The following is a 27,655-nucleotide window of genomic DNA, read 5'->3' on the forward strand; positions in this document are numbered from 1 at the left end:
TTGCAGTCCCATGCATGCAACAAAAAACCTGAAGGTCTTGCTGAGCTGTTTTCGGTTTGGCAGTTTACAAATTGGAGAAACTGGGAAAATGCTGGAATCCAAATTAATCTTTCAGAAAGTGGGGCGTGAAAAATTTCAGACCCTCTAAAACTGAAAAGAGGAAGGTATTTGAAGAAGTTGTGGTATTCGTAGTAACTGAAGAACCCGCTCCTGATATTTCATTTCTTGGCAAAGACCATTATGAGGAATATGAGAGGGAAAATATAGATCACCGTAACAGGTAATTATGCAATAAGCAACCCAAAGAGGAAGTTAGTTCCTAGCCCAAGTTAGTTAGTGGCTTGCTTGCTTGCATAACAAGGCATAAGGATCAACAGACCTATAAAGGCCAGTATCCCAACTGCCTTCATATAGTGTAATATATGAGAAATATAACAATCTTACAGTTGCTCATTGCCCCAGAATGCCTTCCCAGTAACTGGGTTGAATTGAGTTATAAGTGTTTTTGAAGGTTACATCTATGCCAGATCATGTAGTTTAATCATGTGCCTATATTGCCTGTATAAAGAAATAACTAACATACCAGTACTTTTTTTGTTCTGCCTTTTTCTTTTTTTACTGCTTTCTCCATTCTTTGTGTAACACCTTCTGATTTACTGCTTGTAGGCTCTCTCTCCCAATAAAATTATTCGAACACCTAAGTAGCAATAGTGTACTGGGGTCATTTTCCATTGGAGAAGCCTGTGGGGGATTTCCCCTGCAAATGATAATTAATTAGCCACACACCCTACTATGTGTTGTTGTTTTTTGGGAAAAAAATATGGGTTTTGTTGTTTTTGCTTTGAGCCATGATCTAGCTAAGGTTAGTCACAACCGAATCTCCATCAGTTTATTTTGCAGCTTTGAGCTAGACGCTCTTCTACAGCAGAAGCTGAAATTGTCCTGCTATTGTGTGAATTAGGTTAAACCATCTGTGAAACCTTTTTAATTTACAAGCATTTCAGCAGAATGTCACTTATATTTCCTAAGGCAGTGAAGTCGCCACTGAAACTCATCGAAAGCAGAATAATTCATGTTAGTTAAGAGAGTGGGCTTTGCATGGAGGGAAGCCAGGGTAGATCAAATTCTTCTGGAGCCTATGACCTGATGATGCAGGAGAAGATGGAACTGAGTTGGACAGGCTGAACAATTGGGATAGTGTTGTGTAGGATTAGGGCAAGGCAGAGGTTAACAGCAAGCTAATCTACCTAATAAGGGGTAATAATACCACAGGTGTAGTAGAAAACATGAGGACAGGGAATACATTCAGCGTATCTTGTTTGAACAAGGGAGAGGGATGACATGGATATACACTTCAAGGAACTTAAGGCACAATAAGGCCTTTTAAAAAACAGGAGGGTGAAATGGAAGCAAACTCCACCCAGATTGAAATGGCATATCCTGACTGTCTGCTTTTTTTGCATCTGGTAATAAAGCACGCGCACCTCCCTGTCCCTTGTTGTTGTTTCTAATATTTATACCTTGCCTTTCTTTTTTTAATGTTCAGGATGGCTAACTATCAAATAAGCACAAAGAACAACCAGACATAAGGAAGTAACCAGAAATAACCCTTATTTTTAAATTTAAAAACGAAAGGAGGACAGACAAAATGGTCACGGGGCTGGAGCAACCACCCCACAAGAAAAGGTTTGATTTTTCTTAAGTTTACAAAAAAGGTCGCGGTAGAGGTATAGAAAATTACGCAAATCCATGGAGGCTAAAACTATCGATGGCCACTGGTCATGATAAACCAATTAATTTAGAGCTTATTTTTGTGCTCCCTTCTTGCCAGAAGGACCCCGAAGTCATCTTACAATGGTTAATGTAAATAAGAAATTAAAGTTACAGATAGGTAGCCGTGTTGGTCTGCCATAGTCAAAAAAAAAATAAAAATCCTTCCAGTAGCACCTTAAAGACCAACTAAGTCAGTTCTTGGTATGAGCTTTCGTGTGCATGTGTATCTGAAGAAGTGTGCATGCACACAAAAGCTCATACCAAGAACTGACTTAGTTGGTCTTTAAGGTGCTACTGGAAGGATTTTTTTTTTTAAAAGAAATTAAAGGAACACCTGAAGACAACAAACTGAAGACACACAAAAATCCCAATAACATCATTTAACAGTTAAAAGCCAAATATAATCTATCCTGCCTAAAGGTAAAATTCACCCCTGCCCACCCCACTCAAAATATCAAAGAGATATTGGTCTCAAGTAGAGGGATGGGGCAGAGCAGGTCAAAGAGCATGACCTTTGATTGTCCAAACATAACCTCTTCCCTGCAGCAACATTACCGCCAGGGAGATAGAGGGGTAATTTTTCTTGAGAAGAGAAGGAGAGGGTTATTACCCTCCTGTCCTGCATGCATGCTTCCCTAGATTGTCTCTGTGGGACAGTGTTCAAAACTCCCATTGTTCAAGGCGCATTTTGCAACAGGGAATTTCACTAGAGCGAGCAGTTTCTGAGCACGGGGCGCAGTACTGCACCTAAGATTTCAGATTAAAACTGCAGAGTGGAAGGAAAGGAGGACCTTTTCTGCCTCCCCACTTCCAGCCACTCTCCGAAGACTGGAGAAGAGACCCTCTTAAGAATATTAGGGGGGCAGGCAGGGGAAGGACCGGACCATGTGAAAAATGAACATAACATTTTCATTCATTATCAGCTTTCTATTCTTGTTATTAAAAAAGGGCACCTAGCCATTCCATTGTTGCACCCATAACCTAGGTTTAAGGTGCCGTTTAGCTCCTGGCTTTCATATCTCTGTTTCTAACAACTGCTGCGGGGAAACAATATTCTGAACTACGTATACCTCTAGTTTGATCTAATAGGACTGTTCTTACGCAGCTTGATCATCAGGATTCCAAGGAAATGCATGCTGGTACATTGCTCCTCTGGCAGGGTAGCAGAAGGCAAATTCCAGAGAACCAATCTCCCTGTTTCTGCTGTTGTACGTTAGGTTTGTGTTCAGCCCCCACCCCGCCAATCCCATAAAACAAATGCTAGAATTTCTGTCCCTCACTCCCTGAAGCACGTGTTCTTACCGGTTGAGCCTAGTATTATGTATACAGGTATTCAAATACTTTTCCACTTCACAAACAGTCGTTTATCTTGTTTGGGCATAACTCGTGTATTTAGTTAATGTTAACAGTTGGGCTGTTGACGTTTTCGTTTTACAACCTGAATCTCTCTGTGGATGCAGAATGCAGGTGTTGAGAGACAGAAATTCTGGAGCTTAACTTCTTGCCATTGTGCAAAAAAGAAGAAGTCGTCTTTAAAGTGGTGTTCAAATGCCACAAGAAATGTATTATTATTATTATTATATGGTGGTTTTATTGTATTTACACTTTTTAAAAAAATGTAATGGTTATCTCTTTAGCTTTGGTACACGTAGAAGAAAAGTTGTTAATTGCAGGATATCCGCTTTCTGGCAGTGATTTGTGTGACCATAGCTGTTGCAAGAATTTATTGGCACTCTTGTGCAAATCGGTGCTGAGAAATATCAGTAGCATCTGCACGGAGATGGCCCGGGTGTTCCTCTGTTCAGCTGCATCCTTGGGACTGCTGAGGCCACTACGTGTTAAACAGTTCAGAGAAGTCTGAACTAGGCTTGTGGCAGTGGTAGAGAATGTCCAACACATGGGCCTAATTAGGCTTATGGCGTTGTTAGCACAGGACCGACATTTCTCTGGGTGAATACCATCGGATAAAATAGTGGCAAGTCGGCTCATCTTGCTGAGGAATCCAAGCTCTGTATAACTTATTTGGCCTCCCTGATGTGGTCCAAAGGAAAGCAGAGCAATATGTTTGGCACCAGCTTGGCTGCAGGAGTCTCCAGAAGGAGATGTACAAGGCACCACCCAACCATCCTGGGGACTCCACTCCAGAATTCTGTAGGGTTTATACTCCTTAGCCTTTCCTTCTCCCAAAGTTATCCCACAAAGCAGCAGAGGTTTAGGATCAGAGTTTTCCTTCTCGTAGATGGGCTACCTTCCCAGTTTAATGAGCCCCATCTGCCCCACACTTCCCTCTGCAGCACATGCAGAAACTGCCTTCTTCCCTGTTGGGCCTGCTATTGGTCTTGTCCGCTCAATCCACCAGAGCCTATCTTCACATGCAGGGCAAGACCCTAACTCACTGAGGGTTTGAGACCTATCAGCTACTCTCACGTGGTTTAGCTGGCCCGTCAAAGCTGTTTTCTGGGGTGTGGCCGCTGTTGCATGCTGACAGCTTCTTGGAGGCCCAGGTGAGAACTGAGTGCAGGGTGGGGACCAAAGGTGGACAAACTATCCCAGAAGGAGCATGATGTTTCGTCCCCCCACCAGAGGTACTCCCCAATAAACCTCAGGCTTCAGACTGCTAACTTGTAATTTTACACTGTATTGTCGCTGCTGAGTATTTTGTTTTGCGGGGGTGTTATGTTCAAAGATTAAGATGACTTACACACACAAAAGCCCTAATAATCAATTACTGACTTATAGCAACCACAATAACAGACCTGCTTTTCTCTAGAGATCATGTTCAGCTCTTGATTGTTTATGTTCTTTACAGTTGGTTCCTATTATGGCCATTTTTTTTACTTAATTGTTAAAAGTATTTGCTTTCCTCTTCAAATATTTGCGTCTTGCGTCTGGGAATTAAGGCTTTGATATCAGATTTATCTGATTAACTTGTTGTCCAACAAAACAAATCTGGAAATCGTTAACATATTTATGCTCTCTAGTCCAACTACATTGAAGTAGTAATGATTAAATTCTTTAGGAGTGTGTCTGGTGGAGTTTTATTTTTTAAAAAACAGCAACTTTGATCTTACATTTCTTAGTCTCAAGAGCATTTTTTTTATCTTCACATCTATACAAATGTGAGTTGTATTTGGTCTAGCAGCCAGGTGACAGGATAATATCAAAACCCTGAACAAAGAGCAGGGATGAATCTGATATGGAAAAATATTTGATACTATCAAGACGTACCATGACAGTGGGTCACCAAGTCAAGTCCCTATGCTAGAATAGTGAAAATTCAACATTCTGATGCATTTAGTTATAGAAATCCTATCACACCTTTTGACATGAATGTCCTTAAGGCAGTTTACAATAGGCAGTGTAAAGCAGTCAAAGACTGCAAAATATAATAATAGTAGGAAACCACTGAGACAAAAAAAGAAGCAGATTGAAACAGTGGCTAGAACCCAATAAAATACACCCAAGTACAATTAATGGCAAGGACGCAGGTGGCGCTGTGGTCTAAACCACTGAGCCTAGGGCTTGCCGATCAGAAGGTCGCGGTTCGAATCCCGTGACAGGGTGAGCTCCCGTTGTTCGGTCCCAGCTCCTGCCAACCTAGCAGTTCGAAAGCACATCAAAGTCCAATTAGATAAATAGGTACCGCTCCAAAGGAAAGGTAAATGGCATTTCCATGCGCTGCTCTGGTTTCGCCAGAAGCGGCTTAGTCATGCTGGCCACATGGCCCGGAAATCTGTCTGCGGACAAACATCGGCTCCCTTGGCCAGTAAAGCGAGATGAGCGCCGCAACCCCAGAGTCGTTCGTGACTAGACTTAACTGTCAGGGGTCCTTTACCTTTTTACAATTAATGGCATAGGAACACAGCTCCATGTTGGATGATTTGTGTGAAATGGCCATTACTTTGCATAGCTCACACTGCATTTGTGTGTGCTCCTTCTGTGAATTCTTTATGAGATGCTCCTCTCTTTAGATATTTGGTTGCTTTGGACTGATAGGGCCATCCTTGGGTTGTGTGGGCCTGGTTTGAATTCCATCACCCTAGAAGAATTCTGCAGCAGTGCATTTGGAGTATGTTGCAACACAGGAAGGAAGGAAGGAAGGAAGGAAGGAAGGAAGGAAGGAAGGAAGGAAGGAAATATAAGCTGAAATTTCTATTCCTCACACCTGTTTATAAAAATGCCTGGAGTGTGCTGCTGCTGCTGCTGCTGCTGCTGCTGGCCTTCTGTTCTCTTAATAGCTCAGTGCATGTTTATTAGGCACATGACCCATTTCAGAGAGTTTTTTTCCTTTCCTTTTAGAAGTCACATGTATTTCCTTATAGAAGCACATTTTATTTAACAGTATTTCCTTGTAGGAGATAAATTGGGCATAGTAGCACCAAAAGCTGTGAGTTGCCTGTGTGACATCTTGCACAAGCCTAGCGCTTTTTTTTACCAGTTCCTGTCTAGAAACCCCAATGAAGCAAGTGTTTTAATTTAGGACACTGTGCTTCTAAGCACAGTGGTACCTTGGTTTATAACCATAATCCATTCCAGAGGTCCGTTTGTAAACCAAAACAGGTTGTAACCCAAGGTGTTCTTTCGCCAATGGGGCCTCCTCAAAAAATTTGTTCGTAATCCAAAAAAAAAGTGGATTGTAATCCAAAAAAAGATTGCAAACTGGGACATGCACTTGCGGGTTTGACATGTTTGTAATCCAAAACGTATGCAAACCAAGACGTATGCAAACCAAGGTACCACTGTATTGTATGGAACAGCATAGAAGGTGGGTAAATGAAATGCTGTACAAATGAAATAAATTTGTCCTTTTCAATTCCTGTATGCTCATCTAAAGCAATGGTTAATTTTCAGGGCTGATTTCTAACTTGGATTCTTGACTGCATTCCAGCTTGTGTTAGAAGCAGTAATGGCAGCAGAATGCATCAAGAACTGTTGCAGTGCATGTTTGTATGTTGAGAAAGAAAAGCATGATGGTGAGTTCAATTAAATTTTGCATGTTTTTTAACACTGGCGTGGGTTTATTGGCAGCTGTCTTACAATCGTTTTGATCACCAGAAATGCTATGTTCTATTTAGAGCATCAGCCTTTCAAAATTTCATTTATACTCTCTTTTTCAGGTTATATTAGTAGGGTGAAATGTTTAAATACCCTGTTGCCATTGTAAGGCAATTGGGTGATAGCCAACATTATTTATTAGTTGCTTTTTGCAAAAATAAAATAAAAATGAAACTCAAAGCAACTTACAAATGAATGAGCATTAAAAGCAAGGATAAAACATCCTCAGTTCCACAAGTAATATATATACACACACACACACACAATACATACATACATACATACATACATACATACAGATCCAATGCTACCTCACCTTGCTAAAAGATAAGCAGATCCAAATTTTGGCACCCAAAAACAGATAGTGATGGTGCCAGGGGTTGCCTCCATAGGAAGGGTATTCAATAAATGTGGAGCCACCACTGAGAAGGCCTGTTCTCTTGTTCTCCGCACATCTCTCAGAGAGGGCACACAGAGAAGGGCCTCAGATGAAGAACAAAGGGACTGGGTCTCCCATGTGGGGAGAGGTGGCCCTTGATGTATTGTGGCCCTGACCCACATAAGTCAAAACCAGCACTTGGAACTGGGTCCGGAAACTAATTAGTAGCCTGTGTAGATGGGCCAGGATTCTGCACCAGCTGCAATTTCCAAGCCCTCTTCAAAGACAGCTCCATGTAGAACACATTCTTCATTCTTGTGTAGATTGTGAAGGTTGCAATTTAAATTTTGCATTTGTGATGTTGAGTTTAATGGACAGCTTGCTTCTCAATAATCACCTTCTAAACCTTCTCCGAAGCAGTTGTTTGAACCGTGAAAAGGATTGGTTTACAGCACTTTAGAACCACTGCAAATCTTCCTGAGACAGATATACTTAGTGCCTGCTGCTCCCTCTCTGGGGGTGCAGTTAACAGGATAGAAAAACCTATTTGCCTCTGATCCTGTTAAAAACACAAAAGATCATTTCAGACTGTTCATTCAAGGCTTGAATGTGCTTCTCATGCTTTTTTATGTTAAATTACAGCTTCTCTGGAGAAGGAGTCTGAAGTTACAGCCAAATATAGATCAAATGTTGTAGAGAAGCCTCCCTTGTCTTCTGTGTTGGTGAAACCTCAGGTTGGCTGTTCAGAGGATTATCTTCTCTCCAAGCTCCCGCCAGGTGGCAAGGATGTGCCCTTTGTGGTTCCTCAGTTCAAGCTTGCCTACATTCAGCCCAGGAACCTTGGCAATCCACACATTGGAGGAATTCAAGGTAAAGCACTGGAAGAAAACAGAACAGACTTAAAAGCAGCTTGTTTATTCAATTGAGAGATACTCTATGTACAGTATTTTTGGCTCTATAAGACGCACCAGACCACAAGACGCACCTAGTTTTGGGAGGAGGAAAACAAGAAAAAAAATATTCTGAATCTCAGAAGCCAGAACAGCAAGAGGGGTCGCTACGCAGTGAAAGCAGCCTGCATTCGCTCCATAAGATGCACACACATTTCCCCTTACTTTTTAGGAGGGAAAGAGTGAGTCTTATAGAGCAAAAAATACGGTAGTTTCAGAGGCACTTGGTTGAGTTGAGCTGCCTGCATCCGCAATGCATTCCAACTTGTTTAATACCCACAGTGTTTCAGGCCGCTGTGTGTCTTTGGGGAAATTCTACGCAACATGCAGCTCTTAGGATGAAAACCTGCTCTTAGGACCCTCCTTCCGTTTGTGTAACCATTCACACCAAAATGAAAGCCCCTGGCTTTTGCCAATAATGTTTTAGCCTCTTTGGCTTCTGATTAAATCAGAGTTTGGCGTTAGTCATTCCCTACAACCCCTTCAAATAATTAGACCTGTGTTTTTCAGGCCATCATTTGTGTTCCAACTGTTTTTATTTCCACTACCTAATCTGGGTTGGAAGGTAGAGCCAAGGTCTTGTTTCATGCAGATATGGTTCCCATGACAATGTATTCTTTTGTGTGGTGGATTTTGTGTGTGTGTGTGTTGGAAGCTCCTTCTTGCCCGCCGCCCCTCCTTGAGACCTTTGAGTGAGGAAATAGTATCCTATTGTGAAGTACGTGCACCTCAAGGACTCTCAGGCCAGGGAGTGTTCTGCAAGTCAGGTGGTTTATCAGGCAATGCATTCTTGATTTTAGGATCTGCAAAACAACTCAAAATATGTTGCCGTGCCGAAAATGTTTGCCCTTACCTGTTTGTAGCTAAAAGTCCTAAAGTAAAAAAGTAGATCATGCAGAATTAAGGCTAAGACTGTCAAAAAATATATTCTGTGCCAGCTGACACACAGAATTATTGGGATCTTCCCCTTTTCTGCAGTGTTTTTCTGGAACAGATACAGATTTTACAATTACATTGATGAATTTCATTCTTCAAAAGTGTTCCTTGGTAGTTTTAGTGGTAAGAAGAATTTTATTATTTGTTTGCCCCAGGCACTCCGAGCAACTTCCAACAAATACGAAAACATCAAACATTAAAAACTTCCTTCTGGAAAAGGTGCCTTGTATGCTAGTATTTTACTCAACAGTGCCTTCTCATAGCCCAGAGGCAGATAGCTGTCACATTTCTTTTTCTTTATTCATTTGGATTTTAACGCAAGATCCTGCCTATTCCTCTAGGCAATATCAGAAATTGTGCAATTGACCTAAAAGTGCTCAGTCACACAGAGGAAAGCTGCATGCTCCTGTTGTATAGGAATATTAGGATAATGAAGCCCGACTGCCACCCAGTCATTGGTGCTGTTCAGGACCTGTTTCCTCTTTTCAACTTTGTCTGCTCAGGATATATCCCCTGGCTTCAATCCTATATACCTTTACTTGAGAGAAAGACCCACTGAGCTCAGTGGGATTTGCTTCTGAGTGAAGATCATATAGGTATTTGGTGTGATTAGCATCACATTTAAAGGGCACTTGATGCATATGTGTATTTGCAATGCGCAGGCAGCATTGTCAGCATTGGCCCTGGCAGAAGCACTTCTGATGGGCACTCTTTGATGTGATGTCGGATATACCTACATGGGTACGTGCTTTTCATGTTGCAGCAGTGTATCTAGAACACCCCTTTGACTGCACACTTTTCTTGGACACAAACCAGCTCTTCTCTGTGCTCTTCATGACACTGAGCATACCATACCATTGGCACAAAATAAGTGTCTAGTAGCAGCTCCAAGTAAAGCACTAGGATACGCAAAGTAATTTTTAATGCTCTGCCAATGTCAATAACCATGCAAAGTAATGCACCTCCCTTCTCTATATTTGTTTTCAGCTTTTTATGAATGTAATATCCCTTGGTATCAATACTCAATTAAAAGTATTTGGGTCCGGGAAAACCTTTTATAACTTTACAAGATTTCCCAACTCAGCTACGACCTTTGCACAGGCATGCAACCTAGGAAGAGGAAACATCTGTTTTTTGACTCTGTAGACTGACCTGCTGATATGTTACGCAACACTTAGGTGAAATGCTGACTTGCCTAATAATGTAACTCATGCCTTGCAGGTTCTGCTATAGCACATTTTGGCGACCGGAAAGCAGATGTTTCCAACGCATACCAGCAAAGACCTCTTGTTGATGTGGTGTATAATCCATTCTACATGTACCAGCAGCCTTCTCTCTCTCCAGATTCGACTCAGTACTGCCCAGAAAAATCTAACAAAAGAAAACTATACGGGTCAGGTAAATAATAAACTAGTGGCAATACTATTCGGCCCACCACTGCCTCTTCATTATCTGCAACTGAAATAAATAAGTGACCTGGACAGCAGCATTGTACCTGAAAGACCCTTTTCAGCCATGAACTCAATGGTTTTTGGGAGCACACCACTGTTTCATGAAGACTTGCAGCCAGCTCCTCTGAGGCCTAGGGCAAGTCTACCTAGCTGCCCCTCACCTTGCATGGGCCTGTCAGTATTCCAAATGCCCAGGTTCTCACCCTGAGCTATAAACACCACATGCCCTACCACCCATCAGGCCCAAGTACTGCACCCTCTGCACATTCAGAAACAAACAAAGGGAGACAATGAGAGACAGAGAGAAAACCTCCAATGTTGAGCAGCACTCGTTCATTTTAGTCAATAGGCCAGGTGTTTGAAACTGGTCACAGCTGCTTTGAATTCCCACCCACAAATGCCCAGGTCAGCACAGCTACTAGCAAACAGTAAATGGTTTAGTTGCCCTGTTCCCCTGTACCTTGTCACCCGGCAGCAATCAGACAATGTATACAACACAGTTATTCTTTGTGTGGACACAAGTTAGTGGAGAACTGTTGGGAGCTGGCAAGAAAACTCCTGCAGGAAAGTTGTGCAGCTTCCCTTCTTTTTAATGGGGCTGGCACAGTAAAATATCTTCCTTATAAAAAATCATAAGTTATTCTGAGTTGTCACTGACACAGAACTGTCTGAATGAGACTGGGTTTTTTTACCTACAGATGCTTAGAGTGAGATACTAGGATCTTACTTTTGAATCTACTATGTATTTAATTGTTTTGAACAATACAATCTCTGCCCCAGTTATTCCTGAGATTTAAACAAGGGGTTTCTCTTCCGTTTTTCAGTTTGTGACTTAAGGAGCTCCACATTGCCAGCCTCGTCTTCTCTAAGTCACTCTATGTTTGACCTTACAAGTCCACCCCACCGATTTATGCAGGTAATAAATTCTTTTCATAACTTAAAGGCTGCACCCACCAAGAAGCATGCTTTCTTCTCCTCCATTGTTAACCTTATTCTTTGGGCGCTTGTAATGGCTGACTCAATTATGTTAGAAATTATCTCATCCTTTTTCAGAGTCCTGCTTCGCTGGATTCAAATGCATTTTGTTTGTGAAAATTTATGGCTGTGTTAGCAAAAGTATGGAAAGTGATTGGCAAAGCACTTTGCATCTAATTTCAGTGCATAACTGGACATTATACTGGTCATTGTAATGTGCATTGAAAAAAGGATACATTTATAGTCATAATACCCACAGTAGTGTACACCAGGAACAATTCCAGAATGCCTAAGTGGAGTATATATGGGCCACAACACTTGCTGGGTGGCAGGTAGTAGTTAAAATATGATTGAGGAAAAAATCAGGAGTGAGTTTAGGACTATCCAGTGTTCACTGTCTTATATGCATTTGCAAGTCCCTCTGGAATTTTTCTTGTTAGGCCAATCTGTAACTACTTTTTTGATGCATGAAATTAGAGAAGGCGCTAGAGATGTTCTCCTCAAACTTCAATGGGTTTCACATGCCCTTTCAAGAGGTGCTCACAAACTGTTGTCAGTGCATTTGGAGAATCATAGAATTGTAAAATTGAAAAGGAACCCCAAGGGTCATCCAGACCAACCCCCTGCAATGCATGGGGATAAAGCAACTTTGGCTTAAACTCTGACTAAACAGCATTTACAGTTTGGCTCAGCTTCCAAGTTACACCTTCCAAGTTGTGGCAGCAAGATGATATGAAATTGGATAAATATGCACGATAGTGTTGTATGCTACAGTCCAGTTGTAGGGTTTTGCTACTTTAGTCCCATTTACTTCAATGGGATTTAAAAAGCACCAGTGTGGGCTAGATTGTGGCCAAATTCCAGTTTTTCTTGCTTTGCAATAGCATTTCAGTTTGGAGAGAAGAGCCAGTGTCTTCCATAGTAGCTCCTTTTCATTTGCTATTGACAAGCTGTGTGAGTTTGTATAGGTGGTCTTGTATCCCTGGTTGTTGTTGTTGTTGTTTTCTCGTTGACTGATCAGGTACATTTTTGTTTTTTTGACAGAGATACGATTCAGTCTCCAGTGTTCCAAGCAGCACTTCATCCAGGAAGGACTCGCATGGTAGTAACAGGAGTCTAGGTAATAAACACTGTTTGTTCATCTTCTTTCAAATCTGAAAGTAAATCTGAGGCTTAGACATGACATCAAGAATATGGACATTTTGTTACTGCCAATACAAGTCATGTGCTGCTTACGGAAGTATTTCCCAAAGACACACCTGTGTCTGATCTGTAAAAATGCAAGCTCAGAGCTAATCATCCAGTTACTTCTTTCTGGGGAGAAGCTTGAGAACATGGAGCTTTTCCATGCGCAAGTGTGTCAAAGACATGAGCCATTATAGTTTATATATTACGTTTTTAACAGATCTTTCAGGAACGACTAAGGTTGTGCCTCTCTGACTGAAACTTGCAGATTTGTTCTGCTTCAGCCTTGTTATTCCTACCGATTTTTAGTACTGTAGCACAGCTACAATGACTTCAGTGCTCCAGAACATAAGGATTTGCACTTCCAAAGAAGGATGCAGCACAGCCATTGTGTGGGAAAGTCTTTTGCAAAAAGCCATTTGAAGAAATGGCTTATGTAGAAATAGAATGTCTACTTGCTCTATTTAATTGATACATGAGGGAGAGACAGGACGAAAGCTTACATATTTGAATCCTTCTCCATGTAATTGGAAAGCTAGCATGTCCGAGTGGAGGGGTTTTGACATGACACTGCACACAGATGGCGCCTTTTCATGGAAGCACTCGAATATGGAGGTCCCTACATGCAGCCTGAATTGGTACAAACCAGAATGGACTGTACCATGTGCTTTTTCTGAATGTTTGATTCTGGTCCATGAGAGTCTGTTCCTAGAGAGGTTCATTTAGTTGGAAGCCCACAGTAAAGGCAATGGCTGTAAGCTGAGTAGTCAGGATCTGTTGTAAGCAGGGAGCTGGGTTTTGGGGAAATATGAGATGTCTGATTGGAATACAACATGGTTAAGAAAATACAACAGATTTTCAGGATGTAGTAGGTCAGGTCATTGTTGCCAACATGATAAATCAGGCAAGCAGTCATTTTGGAATCAAGTTGAAGTGCTATCCCATCTAATTAGAAAAGGATAAGTGCAATTGCCTTGGCTTTTGTTTTATTTTCACCTTGTTATTCTGTTTGGACAGCCACCTGGTTCAGGTATCCAGCTCAGGAATACATCTGTCCTGAGATTGCCCTTTTTATAAGGCACTTTTAAGCGAACTTACCTTGCTGTGTGATCAAAACATGGCTTCCAACTTGTGTCTTACTAGGGCAAAGAATTTAATGAAATTAAATCACACTTAAATGAAATTAGTTGTATGTGGCATGTGACAGACAGGAAGATAACTACCCCATAAATGAAGAAGAAAGATGAAAACTCCTTCAGGGTCAGAATGTACAATATTACCAAATTACAGCTGCTATTTTCAGGCAAAGGTTCTGTGCCTTTTGGCAAAACTTTTATGGGAGTGGATATACAACACTGAAAAGGTTCACCTGTTTTGTCCTATTAGTGTAGATGTTAAGCACTACAGAGCCTTCAAAGAGGAAAAAGTTGCAACCTTATATAATTTGTTAATATAATTTCAATAAGCCTCCAACAATGCATTTTTACTTGGGATTAACTTACAAATAGTTGAAACAGCAGTAGAAACATTTGCAGCACTTCAATGCACAACTGCTATATTTCCCCGTGGGTCATACATCCATGAATCCTGACGATAACAGTGATGAATTATAAATGGAAATAAATAGTGAAGCTGCTCTTTTACAACGATAACATTGCTGATAATCCTGGTTCACCAATTTGAACAGTGCTTTGCAGTCTTTGAGAACAAGTCCTAAATGAGTTCTTGGCTTTATCCACAGATACCATTACGTTATCAGGTGATGAGCGAGAATTTGGCAGGCTTAATGTGAAGGTGTGCTATGTTCCTCACGTTGAACAGATCTGGATCACAATCTTGAAAGTAAGTGAGCCTAGCATGACCTCGAGAACTGAGTTCACAATTAGTCTTATGCTGGTGATGTTGGACAGGAGTTTAGCTTGTGCACCTCCATCCCACTTTTCTAAAGCACACACAGATCCGTTGGCCCTTCTCTTCTTTCTGTCCGTGGCTGTCAGGCCAGCATACCAGTATGAAAGGTCACTTTCTACTGTGCACCAGTAAAAGGAGTTCATCAGTTGTTGTTTAACATTATTCTTTCGCAAGACCCTGAGGAAATGGTGTCTCTGTTGGGCCTTTCTGACCACCTGAGTTATGTTGATTTTCCAACTGAGGTCCTCACTAAGATAAACTCCCAGGAATTTAAAGGAGGAGACTCTCTCCACACAGCCCCCCCCCCCCGATATACAACAGGGCAGGTTCCCCTCTCTTCCTCCGGATGTCCAACACCATCTCCTTTGTCTTACTAATATTTAGGTGCAAGTTATTCTCTAAGCGCCATGTAGATACTTTTTGAACCTCCTCCCGTACGCTGTTTCATCTCCACCTGCAATTAGGCCCATTATGGTAGTAAAAACAAAAATAATTCCTTCCAGTAGCACCTTAAAGACCAACTAAGTCAGTTCTTGGTATGAGCTTTCGTGTGCATGCACACTTCTTCAGATACACTGAAACAGAAGTTTCCAGACCCTTCTATATAGTGAGAAGGTGGGGAGGGGTATTACTCAGAAGGGTGGTGGGAATGGGTGATTGGCAGATAGCTGTGATGAGCCTGTTGACGACTCTTAACGACTGCAATAGGTCTTACAGGAAAAAGCAAGGGGTGAAAAGGTGAAAAATGGCTTTGTCATGTATAATGAGATAAGAATCCAAGGTCTTTGTTCAGACCAGGTTTCTCCATGGTTTTAAGTTTGGTGATAAGTTGCAATTCAGCAGCTTCTCTTTCCAGTCTATTTCTGAAATTCCTTTGTAGTAAAACAGCTACTTTGAGATCTTGTATAGAATGGTATACTACATTATGGTAGTATCATCTGCAAACTTAATAATTACTGTAGATGATAAGTCAATCATTGAAGGACCAAGTCAATCATCGGTCCTTCTAGCTCACAAATGTCTACTATGAATAGCACCTCCTCTGTGATATTCTTGTAACAGGAGATGTGAGCATCAGAACCTGGGTGGGCGCATGTGCATACAAAGCTTCGTCTCGACGATACCATGTGTGTTATTTGGAGAGGAAATGTTGTTTGGAGGGAGGGGGTTTCCTGCTGGTTTAAGCTAACAGATATTCTGTGGTGATTTTTATGTTGTGGCAATCTGTTAATCTAATGTTGAGCAGCTCGGTGTTGGGGTGAGGCTTGCATGCTAACAAGCATCTTGGAGGGAGACCCATTGTGAAATAGTTTCTCCTCCGCCCCCCCTCAGCTAGTGCTCTCTGCAAAAGTTTGCCTGAGATTCTATGAGGTTGGAGAACCACATTCTTCTAGGGAGAGGGTTGAAAATAGCAGTACCTACAAATAAGGCAGGAACGTTAAAGCAAGCAAATAAAACAGACAAGCAGTTTGGTTGCCGGTGGGATAAAAGCCGTTTTCTATTTTCAAAATTGCAGTGCAAAGATCTGAGCTGGTCATCTAGCCTTGGAGAAAACCCCCACATTTCCATCAAAGGAACTATTACACTGCCCAAGCCAGTGCAATTCAGATGCTCACCAAAGGAAGCTTCCAGTGTAAGTGACACTTAAAAAAAAATCTTGATTCCCCCCCACCCCATCCCTGTATGTGAATCACTGATTTCAAAAACTGCTAGAGATCCCCCACTGAATCTTACAGGCCAATAGCCCTAGACAATCAAGATGAAGGAATCCTGTCTGCTGGTATTGTGCAGAGGCTAAATTGTTTTATCACTTAATTATATCCATAGAGACCAAACCAGCTTTATGCCAGGGTGTCATGTAAGGAACTATTCAGTGGCTACTAAACCTTGTAAATTTTTGCAAGCACTTGGGGATCCCTGTTGTCCTCTCTCTGGGCATTCTCAGCGCTTTCGATAGTTTTAAGTTTCATGCTCTCTCTGTGTTAGAAAAGCTGCAAATTGGAGAAGGGATTTTGCACCTGGTAATATGGCTCTATTCTAGTTCAAAAGCGGTAATTAGAGTCGATACCTTTGATTCCTCACCAGTTGCTCTGGATAGGATGGGTGGTGCCCCTTATTGCTTCCCTTGTTCACAGTGGCAGATAGAGTCTGGACCAAGCCTGACATTAAAAGGCACACATAGCCTCGTCACTGATGACACTCTTGTAACGTTTTCTGACCTAGAGAGAGGTCTGCAGGAGCAGGAGTTAGAATCTTTTAAGAGCGTAGCAGGACTAGAAGTCAGTTACACCAATTTGATATCCATGTGCTTCAATTTAACATGGGAAAATGAGTGTTTGCTGGTGCACAGCGCTGAGCTTACCTTACAGGAAGCTACTCTTAAATATGAGTGTTGGTGACTCTAAAGACATTGCACAACTTACGAGGCAAAATAATGGCCCATTGCTGAACTATCCCACCAATGTAACGACGGTGCTGTCCATTCAGTGCAGTAGAACAGTCGGTGTGCCTCATTTCTTATGGCATTTGCCATCGTGTGGATAACTTGGGCAGCAATGTGATTTTGGGAGGATTACAAACTCTTACTGGTAGAGTCTCTATGCCTCTAATAGCTGCATAAAAAAATTTAAACCTCCTTCCATTTCTGAATCCCTATGGCAGAGTAAGTTTTGCCTACTGATTTCTGCCTGTTATGCAGCTGTTAAAGGCACAGAAGCCCTGCCAGGAAAAAAAACTGGCAACCCTATGTTTTTCCAGAGTTCTGTTTTTCTAGGGTCCCTCCCCTTGTGCATTAAAGCATAGCATGCAGCATGTTGCTGTGATCTTTTTGTTTTGCTTGAGCTTAAGCCAGGGACAAGTGTCAACACCTGTCACTTCAATTACATCTATCTGTCACAGTCAGAATCTGGGGGAAGTTACACAGTTGTGTGCATTTAGGTTTTAGTTTTGGGCATCGTTTTCAGAGGCTTCCTGTGAACTCTTGAGACCTTCTCAGAACTGCTAATAGCTGCTTGATCAGTCCTGGCATGAGCCTTATGTCCATACTCTTTTCCCTTCAGTTCTCCACGTGTAAACAATGACATTCCAAAAAGCATCAGGCTTTGTTCTCTGGGGAACTTTCCACCCCATGAGTTCATTACAGCAGATGTAGCATTATCCATTATCCAGGCAGTTCTATAGGACCAGCCCAAGCTTTAAGATTGACATCTGAACTCCTGCTTCCTATCATGTTGTTACATGGGATTATGCAACACAAGTGGGTGCAAGAAGCAGGCCTTTTTGATGGTGTTACCATAACTGTAGAATGCCCCTCCAGTGGAGATCTGACAGGTTCCCTCTTTTTTGTTCTGTTCATAAGAATCTTTATTAATTTCTGCAACCTGCTGCTTTTATGGATGCTTATGGATCGCATCTCCTTAATTCACATGCCTTTGGTCCTGCTATTTTTAGAAGGGTGCTTCCCCACTGCTTTTGGATGACTGCTAATATACAAATAGCACCAGAGATGAGAATCTAGGTGTTACAATCAACTGGAAAGCTCCTATTGTTTATTCCTAAACTGCCATCGGCTTTAATAAAGCGCTATAGTGCTGCTGATGTGTTTGCTGTTAGGATTAGGTTCACCGTTTTCTTTGCTCCATTATGTAATTATCCTTTCCTTGTAGGAAATTGAATTCATGGAAACATTTGTGTTTGCCATCAAACTACAACTTCTGCAGACTGCGAGGCTTGTCTTCAAAGTACAAGCTCAGATTCCTAGGAAGAAAACTATCGGGGAATGTGTTTTGCCACTGCGAGAGCTCAGCTCACAAGAAACGGACAACTGGCTGGCAGTAGCACCTCCTTCCAAAGCTTCAGTAAGTTACTGTGTTCTAAGGAGCCTTGGAAGTCATCTGGAATGAACATTGCTTAGGGCACATCTGAGTACTGACTAGGATTCCGAAACTGATCCTTTATCATAATTATAAAAGCAACTGCATTAATCCTGAAAATACAACAAACAAATAGCTGTTTACTTCTTGTGCCTTCTGCTAAGTTATTCCTTGATAACTATCAACATGATAACCTGAATGAAGAACCCCCTGGCTATGTTAACTGCACTTTAATAATAGCTTCTTCATTCTGAGGTTGGATCACAGAAAAAGACTCGGCTCTTCCTGGATGCAAGATGGGTAATCCTAGATAACTTGGAATGTAAGAAAACTAAGGGCTTGTCCACACTTCTGCTTGTCCTGTGTTAATAATAATAATAATAATAATAATAATAATAATAATAATAATAATTTATTACTTATACCCCATCCATCTAGCCGGGCCACCCCAGCCACTCTGGGCGGCTCCCAACAGAATATTAAAAACACAATAAAACTGCCTTCAGATGTTTTCTAAAAGTCAGGTAGTTGTTTATTTCCTTGACATCTGATGGGAGGGTGTTCCACAGGGCAGGTGCCACTACCAAGAAGACCCTCTGCCTGGTTCCCTGTAACCTCACTTCTAACCATGAGTCTGGGCAGTTTTGCCTTTGCCCTGCTGCTTTCCTGCAGGAAAAAAGAATATTTAGCACTAACTCAGAACAAACATAAATCTGGAGAAAACACAGTTGATGTTTTCTCTGATTCAGCAATAAACAGTGGGATTTCCCCTGAGGATGCGTGGATGAACACTAAATTATTGGTTCCCTATAGTATACAGCTGTTGCATCTCATGCAATACACCTAAGCACAATTCAGTAAAATTAATTTATATTCTGTTCTGAAAAATCTATGAATGTCATAGAATATCACAACCTTGAAATACAACTCCTCTTTGGCTGATGGGTAACAATCAGGTGTTCTGAAAACATTTAATTGTTCATAAAATAATGATTTTTAAATGGATTTTGGTTCTTAGTAGTTTTCTGTCCTGGTAATCAGCTCTTCCTTTCCTCCTTGAGATTGTGTGCTCTGAAGCAAAACTTGATTTAGGGAGAAAACCTCCATAATCTGTAGCCAACAACAACTGGTTGCTAAGAGTTCTGAGGAAAACATTGTGAATCTTTGGCTAATTTATGGTGTATGCTGAATCTGAAACTGTTACAGCTGCGATTGACAGAGGCAATAAACTTTTTTTTAACTGTACTTGGGTATGCTTATGACACAGAAAAAATAGGGATTAGATAGGCAGATGTATTCAACCTACCAGGTGGTGGGTGGATTTTAATTATGGAGCCTTGCTACTAAAGAGTTTTACACAAAGGAGTCATATTGTGGCCTCACGTATTAAGCTTTGGTGGGACAGGTTCCAAAGAACCATGAAATTAATTTTGTAAGTCCAGTGGGATTGCTTTTCTTCTAACAACAGCCTGTGGGAGTGGAGGTGGGAATCCTGCTGTCTAAAGAAAATAGATTCCACAGAGCTGGTGCAAGCTTCTTTCCATGAGCTTATGTGGCTATTTGGATTCTGGCTTAGAAATGCTAACACATTTGGGCAGGGTTGCAACATTTCAACCCAGAATGTGCACGAGCCTACCAGTCCAACACTCCCAAGTAAGCTGGTATTCCTCGTGTGTGTCAAAACAGAAAGTAATTAATAACATCTGATCTCTTTGCTTGACACCTTTATAATAAAGACCTTCTGTTTCAGAGCTGTACAACTTGGCTCAGAGTTAAATGGAATATGTCTTTGCATTCTTATTTTCCATCCAGGTGTCCCCTGCAGAAATGAAAATAGGCACCTGTTTTCAAGCAGTAAATAGTAGGATCCAGTTGCAAATTTTTGAAGCCCAGAACCTCCCAAGCTCCACCACACCACTGTCTTCAAGTAGGTATTGCAATGATTTTGTATGTCCTTTTCTAAAATACTTTGTGGCAGCGTAGACAAGCAGTTTGATTGCCAATAGTATATAGATCAGCCATTATCAGTATTTGACATAAAGTGCTAGCTAAATTTTACTTCCGTTATATGTATCTGTTCCAGTAGATATCCTACTGCCTGTGTTTGCTATGCAAAGCAAGCAACATGTTTGTTTTGTTAATTCTGTAATATAAGAGTAGTATTTATACAGTGCTCTGATATGTTTGGAGAGGTGCTCTGCCTTGTGTATGAAAATATGATTAATAAGGGAAGCAACTATACTATTTTAGCAACCCCTCTCTTGTTCTTTTATTATAAATAATCTAATTCATAGGTTCTGCTGCACTCTCTGGTGCAAGTCTGATCAAATGCTAAAGGTTTAAAGAAGTCCCAAATTTTAGTTGCACCAGTTCAGTTCTATGGGAGAAAACAGGCAGGCAGGACTGCTGAGGATAAGGGGAAATCCCTCCTTTAGAAAACTGTGGCTGTGAAGAAAAGTTTAGTCCCTATTCAGTGATGATGATATTATTATTATTATTATTATTATCATCATCATTATTATCATTATTATTATTATTATTAATTTTATTTTGCCTGCCTGCCATCTCTTACTGCCATTTTCTTCCATGCTAGATTATTTTGTAAAGGCTGCCATGCTTAGCACTGAAGGGCTGGTTGATAAGAAAAAAACCCGGCTACTGAAATCCACAAATGGTCGAGTGAAGTGGGGAGAAACTATGATTTTTCCATTGAGCAACAATGAACATGGGATAAACTTTCTCGTCAGACTATACAGCAGGAGCTCAGTGAGAAGAAAACACCTTCTGGGACAGGTTGGTATATTTGCGTACGCGCACGCACACACACACACACAATATTAAGCTGGAAATTAACATGAGTATGGAGTTTTAGACGTTGGTTAGGTCACATCTCTGCTTTGGCACTATGCTTTTTAAAGACCAAAAAATGCCTTCTGCTTATCAAATCTTGTGAATTTCAGCTTCGAGCTTCTTCCTGTGGAGTGCTAGTTAGTTAGCTCAACTTGAGCCTAGCTCTGGGATCCTAAACTCAAAATCCAAATGGAATGGACTTTGGCTTTGAGTCCTGGGGGACCTGCTCCTTGCCTTGCAGGCCTTTCCCCACTTGGCCAGGGAGTGCAGGGCCCTGACTGACTCCTGCTGCAGAAGCTGAGGAGGCCAGAGACCATATTGGCTGTCTCTTAGTACATACCCAAGTCATGGACCCTCAACCACCGCCTGCCTTGAACCACCATTGGCTGGATTGGCAGCAACAGCTGCAGATATGTTCTATAAGCATAGAAGACATTTGAAGGCAGTCCAGTATAGGGAAGCCTTTTTAAAGTTTAATGATTTATTATGTTTTTTTATATGTTGGGCAACCCAGTCAGATGGGTGGGGTGCAAACAAATTGTTGTTGTTTATTAATAATTCTCTTGTTAATTATGCTGTTTTAAATATGCATTTTATCTCTGCCTTCCTTTAATAATGTTTTATTTTGAAACGTTTAAAATATTTTTTTTTGTTAACTTTGCTATGCTAAATGTGCATTCTGCAGTTGACCTCCATTGTAATAATACCTGTATTTTAGTTTCCTGTTAATTATGTTGCCTTGAATGTATACTTTATATTTGACTTTCTTCAGTAATGTTTTATTCTGGATTGTTTTATGTGATGTTTTAATGTGTTGTAAATGGTTTTGAGATTTATTCCCCCTTAAAAATATAAAGCGATACAGAAATGAAAATAATAATAATAATAATAATAATAATAAAGGTTTCCAACCAGTGGCTCCCAGAATCCACATGCATCATTTCCCCACAAAAAAACCATCAAGCTACCTGTTTATTCAGGTTATACCCAATGCCTATGCACATACCCTATTACAGGGTGCCATATTACGAAAGATTACCAAAGGCTGCCCCTGCCAAGGACCTCCCCAGGGTGGCTGATGGAGAGAGGAATTTCCTATCACTATATTAGCACAATATGGATCTTTTACAGCAAAAGCCTAATCCGCCCCTGAAACCTCTACCATCTCCAGTGCAGGTAACACCTCTAATTCTGCATTAATTGTTCCTCACAAGTAATGGATTTCCTCTAGCTAGCATGAGGAATATGGGAAAGTGGCAATGAAGCTGTGGCCTTATTTGATCCAAAAGTATGTGTCTTGACGTGTTTTTCTCCCCTGAGTCGGGGAAGTGGGGGCCGTGGCCACGCAAGCTGCAGATTCTGTACATTCCACTGCTGTGCCCTTCCCCTTGTCCCTCTAACGTTCACTTGCACCACTTGACTCTTGTGCTGCTCCTCAGGAGGGGACAAGGGTGACTCCCGCTTTGGCATGTAGTAGAAGACACTGGTGACTTAGCCCTTTTGTCCTACAAAGACAGCAGATTATAGCCCTGAATATGTAGAGTGTGGAAGGGGCATACCCCGTGGCTGCCTGGGGACCCCCCACAGGGCCTGATAAAGCCCCTGGACCGTACATTTCACACTAGTGGCCTGGCATAGGTGCCCAATTGATGTGAACAAGAGCAAAGAACCTAACAAACTTTTAACATAGGCTTTCTGAAATGAAACAAGTCACACATTTACTAGTGGAGGGCTATTGATGTACAACGAGCTGGTTATCTGTTTGCATTACTCCTATTGAGGAGGAAACGTCAGCTCACAAATCCACCACCAGCTGAGTGGGGCAAAACTGAGTTTTTAAAGTGTTGCTTCCTGATTGTATAATAAAGTAAGCCTTCCAGTGTAAGGGAAGCTGCTCCCTGTGAGTAGATAGGATTGTCCTTCACCAAACTGGCTAATAAAACGTGAACTGCGACTCTCTCATGTGAAATATTGAAACTAACTGACATTTAATCTTAATAGTCTTGCATGAGATGAATAAATCATGCACACTTCCAAGTACGGTAAAATCTCATTTTGCAATCTCCCCTACCTCTCGCCTCCTTCAACAACCCAGAAAGCACAGTTGGCCAGCTTTAATAACATGTTCTCTTGAAGGCATGTGCTTCAGGGATGTTTCCAAAGCTCAGGCGTCCCCCAACGTACACAAGGGTTATGTTCTGGGCCCCCGTGTGCATAAGTGAAATCGTGTAAAGTGGGGAGCACCCTTTAAACGCTCTCTCTGCTGCTCTCTCTTCAACCCATACAAAAAATACTGTATCCAAAAATATCCACACATAGAATTAAAGAGGCTGGAGGGCACGTGGGGGAAGGCAGCGGCAGCTGTTGCACATCAGCTGTTAGGCAGGGAAGCTGAAAGCCTCAACTTCCGCAGAGGGGAGTGTCTAAGCAGAGCGAAGGTTAAAGCCCATAAAAGCTGGGCTGGAGGTTAGCTTTTTGTTTGTTCTATACTCCTAAGAACATAAGATCCTTCCTGGATCAAAGGCCTATCTAGTCCACCATCCTATTTGCCATAGTGGCCATCTAGGTGCCTGTGATGACAACCCTATGAGCACGAAGGCAATAGCACTCTCCCAATGTTGTTCCACAGCTATTGGGTCAGGCTGCCTCAGACCTTGGAAGTAGAATGCAACTAGTAGCTTTATATTCCATGAATTTGTCTAGGCTTCCTTTTAAAGTCATTTTAAGTTGGGAAGCCACAATTGATAATAGTGAATTTCTTCTGCAATGGAGCAATATTATTTAAAAACAACAAGAGCAGCAATAGGCCATTATAGTAATCCTTTGAACACCCCCTCCCACAAAATACCATAGAAATATAAAATCAGATAACATCCATGGAAACATACCAAGCCTTGAGAGGTTATCTGGCTACTATGGTTGTTTGCATTTCAGTCTGTTTCTTTATTGTGATGTGTTTATACTTACATTGTTTTAATGTATTGTTTTCTTATGTTGTGTATCTGCTGTTGTAAACCACCTTGGGGATTTGTATGAAAGTATTTTAAACGATCAGATAAAATGGACAACTTACTACAACCCACAGCAATGATCCAGATTTTAAAAAACAAACATGTATAGACTGTTTCCTGTGTGTTTTAGCTTTTTCTTTTCTCAAGCTTTATGTACAGTTTTTTGTTGGTATGGTGACCAACAAGATAAATGTCAAAGATGGCTTTTTGGTGTGACCTTTGTAATGACCGCTGTGATTTCTCTTCCTCTGCAGGTCTGGCTAAGCAGTGACAGCAACAGTCCTGAAGCTTCTGCTCAGTGGAGAGACACGATTGCCAATCCAGAGAAGGTTGTCGTTAAGTGGCATAACGTCAATCCAGCATGACGCTGGTGTGGGCAGTACTTTGGGAATTCATTGGGACTTGAGCCAAGAGGCTTCTGCACTTACTTAAAATAAACAATCATCCACTAAGACAAAAGGAAAATAAATACCTGCGTTGACTGGTGTGTAAGGTCACCTCTGGAGAGGAAAGCAAGAGAAGGAGCTGTAGTGCTGAAAAAAAGACACAAAGTGAAGAATCTTCACAATATCCATGCAATACAGAGGTCATCTTGTGAAGTTAAGGGCCCAGCTACTGATCCTTTTGATAAGGATTAAAAGAACTTTCGTGTATTTATGTTTATGTTAGCTTTTCTTTTAACTTAAAGCTCTAACTCAAAAATGACTTTGAAGACATTTTCCTTTTCTCCATTGAAAACACTGCCTCAGTTACTGTTTTCTTTCTAAAACTGTTATGAGGGCACCACTTAATAATTATTGCAGACATCTCTCAGCAGTCTTCCCTTTGTGTTGAGCAAGAGATCTAAGACAGGCAACAGGGGGCAGATTACTATTTTACAGTTCAGAATCTTGGAATAAACTTTTTAAAGTAATTTTGAAGAATGCTTGCTTGTCATGAGCATTGGGCTTTAACGTGAGGAAGGGCTGGGCATTTCAAGACAACTCTTGCTGCATGCAGAAAGGCTTTCAATGCTTCTTCAAAGTGCCAGGTCATAGTACTTGCTCCTATTTGGGGGCCTAAGACTTAACTCACTGTTGTGAGCCAAGAGATGGAGTAACAGCAAATGAAAGTCTTTGCTCCTGTGAAGAATGAAAGTATTCTAACCTAGGAGGAAGATTGTGTATTTAATAAATGCTGGCTTGTGGCGCTGCATTGTGAAATGGTGAAATGTTTACTGGCAAAAATGCTCGTCAAATGTTCAACCCTTTAAAGTGCTATCATATGAAATTTTAGCAGGCAGATGTGAATAGTTAATTGTAATATGGATACAATAAGTTGAATATGAAGACACTATGGCTAGGGTGGAGAACCTTTAGGTCTCTAGATGTTGTCCCAGCCAGCATGGCCAATGAATACTGGAGCTGGAGCTCACCAACATCTGGAAGGTAACAGGTCAGCCATCCCTGATGCTTAACTGGGTCAGTAGCTAAGGTTTCCAGTTGTAAATCCTGTACCATCTAACTTCTTAGAGCACTATGGTAAAAGACTGCAGAACTGCCGTGAACAAAGGACGCTGAGAGTGCATGTCTAGTTTGTCCCTAAGCTGATGGTTCCCATCTAGATCATATCAATCATGGCTAAACAGTTTATAATTTTATAAGTATTTAAGTAATTAAAGCTGATAATCTCAGTTCTTTGTCTGGTTTGAAAATTATGTCTGGGACGATACACCTGAAAAGTCAGTGGTGAATGAACCATAAATGGTAGATGATTGTGGGTTTAAACAAACAGAACAGTGATAAAACAGAGGGATATTTTACAAGAGACAATTAACACAGCTGTTGCATTGCCTGTACTGGAAGGAAATAAGCTGTGATTAGACAATTGCATTGAGAAACATGTTTCTTCTAAGCTAGAAATAAACCAGGTGACAGACTGCCAAGGCACATCAGGACTAGTGTAGGAAAGGCTGTGGTTCAATTGGAAGCTGTTCCTGCATTAAGGTCTGGGCACATTCCGTTTGAGAGAATGGAGCCCAGCGATGGAAGTGTGCAGCTTTATTGAGGCAGCACCAGGTATTGAAATTTTGCACCCATAACAATTTTGCACCTGCGGCAAACACTTCTGTGCTCCTCTCCCCATGCTACGCCATTGTATATTGCTACATTTCAGGAACACTGTCCACAGTATAAAGCTTATTTAGGAAGCCAATTTGTCCATATTTCTGGGAGGAGGAGGAAGAAGAGGAGGAGGAGGAGGAGTTTGGATTTGATAGCCCGCTTTATCACTACCCTAAGGAGTCTCAAGAAGAAGAAAAAGAAGAGGAGGAGGAGGAGTTTGGATTTGATATCCCGCTTTATCACTACCTTAAGGAGTCTCAAAGCGGCTAACAATCTCCCTTTCCCTTCCTCCCCCACAACAAACACTCTGTGAGGTGAGTGAGACTGAGAGACTTCAGAGAAGTGTGACTAGCCCAAGGTCACCCAGCAACTGCATGTGGAGGAGCAGGGAAGCGAACCCGGTTCACCAGATTACTAGTCCACTGCTCTTAACCACTACACCGCACTGGCTCTCCAAGGCAAGCTAAAGTGTACAAACTGAAACCTCCAGTTTAAAATGGATACAGGCTTCAGCACATGGCAAAGGACAAAAGCAAATACACTTTTTTAAGGCGCTCCCTTGTGGAAGCAGGTTGCATACGGTTGTCATTACTGTGTGCTGGTCCTGGGGGGAAGGTGCCGTTACCGTAGACAGAGTTCACAAGATGAGAGGCGAGGTCCGAAACAGGGAGCCGGGCGGGGAACAGGAACACTTGAAGGTCAGAAGCAGGAGGCCGGGCAGGGAACAGGAACATTGGAAGGTCTGAAGCCAACAACGACGTTGCTCCCACAACCTGGGACCGGGCTGACTGACCTTTATTTTCTTCTAAGGCCAGGGGCGGTCCCGGCCCCCAGGAGCCCCGCCTCCCTTGGCCTTAAGGCGAGCACTCCTCCTAAGCCCTAAGCCTCTGCCCTAAGCCTCTGCAGTTCAGGAGAGGCCGAAGGGTTACTGGGCCCCGGAGGAGGCTCACCTGTAGACACTGAGTCCTCAAGCACCTCTGGGGCCAGAATGGTTTCACCTGGTGCCTGCTCCTGAGGATCTGACACAGGTGCAGGCTCCTCAGAATCTAGGCCTTGCCCCAGTTCAGCCGGCCCTGGAGGCGGGGACTCCTGTGCAGGCTGGGATTCCTCTGGTTCAGCCTCTGAATCGGAATCCCAGGCCATCACATACTGTTTCTGATTCCTATTCTAATATCTGAAATTGTTTAGGGAAGTTTTTAACGACT

General features: G+C 41.8%; 1 protein-coding gene across 4 annotated transcripts in view; it reads left to right on the forward strand.

Moving 5' to 3' along the window:
* Window positions 1-26,020, forward strand: part of TC2N (tandem C2 domains, nuclear) — a 39,555-nt gene extending 13,535 nt beyond the window's left edge. For 2 of the 4 annotated variants that reach the window (XM_083735315.1, XM_083735314.1), the window contains exons 2-12: window positions 6,625-6,746; window positions 7,850-8,077; window positions 10,315-10,491; window positions 11,369-11,460; window positions 12,564-12,639; window positions 14,446-14,546; window positions 16,132-16,248; window positions 18,281-18,472; window positions 20,300-20,414; window positions 21,081-21,280; window positions 24,603-26,020. In XM_083735315.1, the coding sequence (XP_083591441.1) occupies window positions 6,680-6,746; window positions 7,850-8,077; window positions 10,315-10,491; window positions 11,369-11,460; window positions 12,564-12,639; window positions 14,446-14,546; window positions 16,132-16,248; window positions 18,281-18,472; window positions 20,300-20,414; window positions 21,081-21,280; window positions 24,603-24,713 (1,476 nt within the window). In that variant the 5' untranslated portion in view covers window positions 6,625-6,679 and the 3' untranslated portion in view covers window positions 24,714-26,020. The remainder of the gene's footprint in view (window positions 1-6,624; window positions 6,747-7,849; window positions 8,078-10,314; window positions 10,492-11,368; window positions 11,461-12,563; window positions 12,640-14,445; window positions 14,547-16,131; window positions 16,249-18,280; window positions 18,473-20,299; window positions 20,415-21,080; window positions 21,281-24,602) is intronic. The other 2 variants (XM_083735316.1, XM_083735313.1) reach the window with 1 other exon arrangement.
* The last annotated feature ends 1,635 nt before the right edge of the window (window positions 26,021-27,655 follow it).

Source organism: Podarcis gaigeae (assembly GCF_964106915.1).
Source record: "Podarcis gaigeae genome assembly, chromosome: 1".
Classification (NCBI taxonomy): Eukaryota; Metazoa; Chordata; class Lepidosauria; order Squamata; family Lacertidae; genus Podarcis; species Podarcis gaigeae.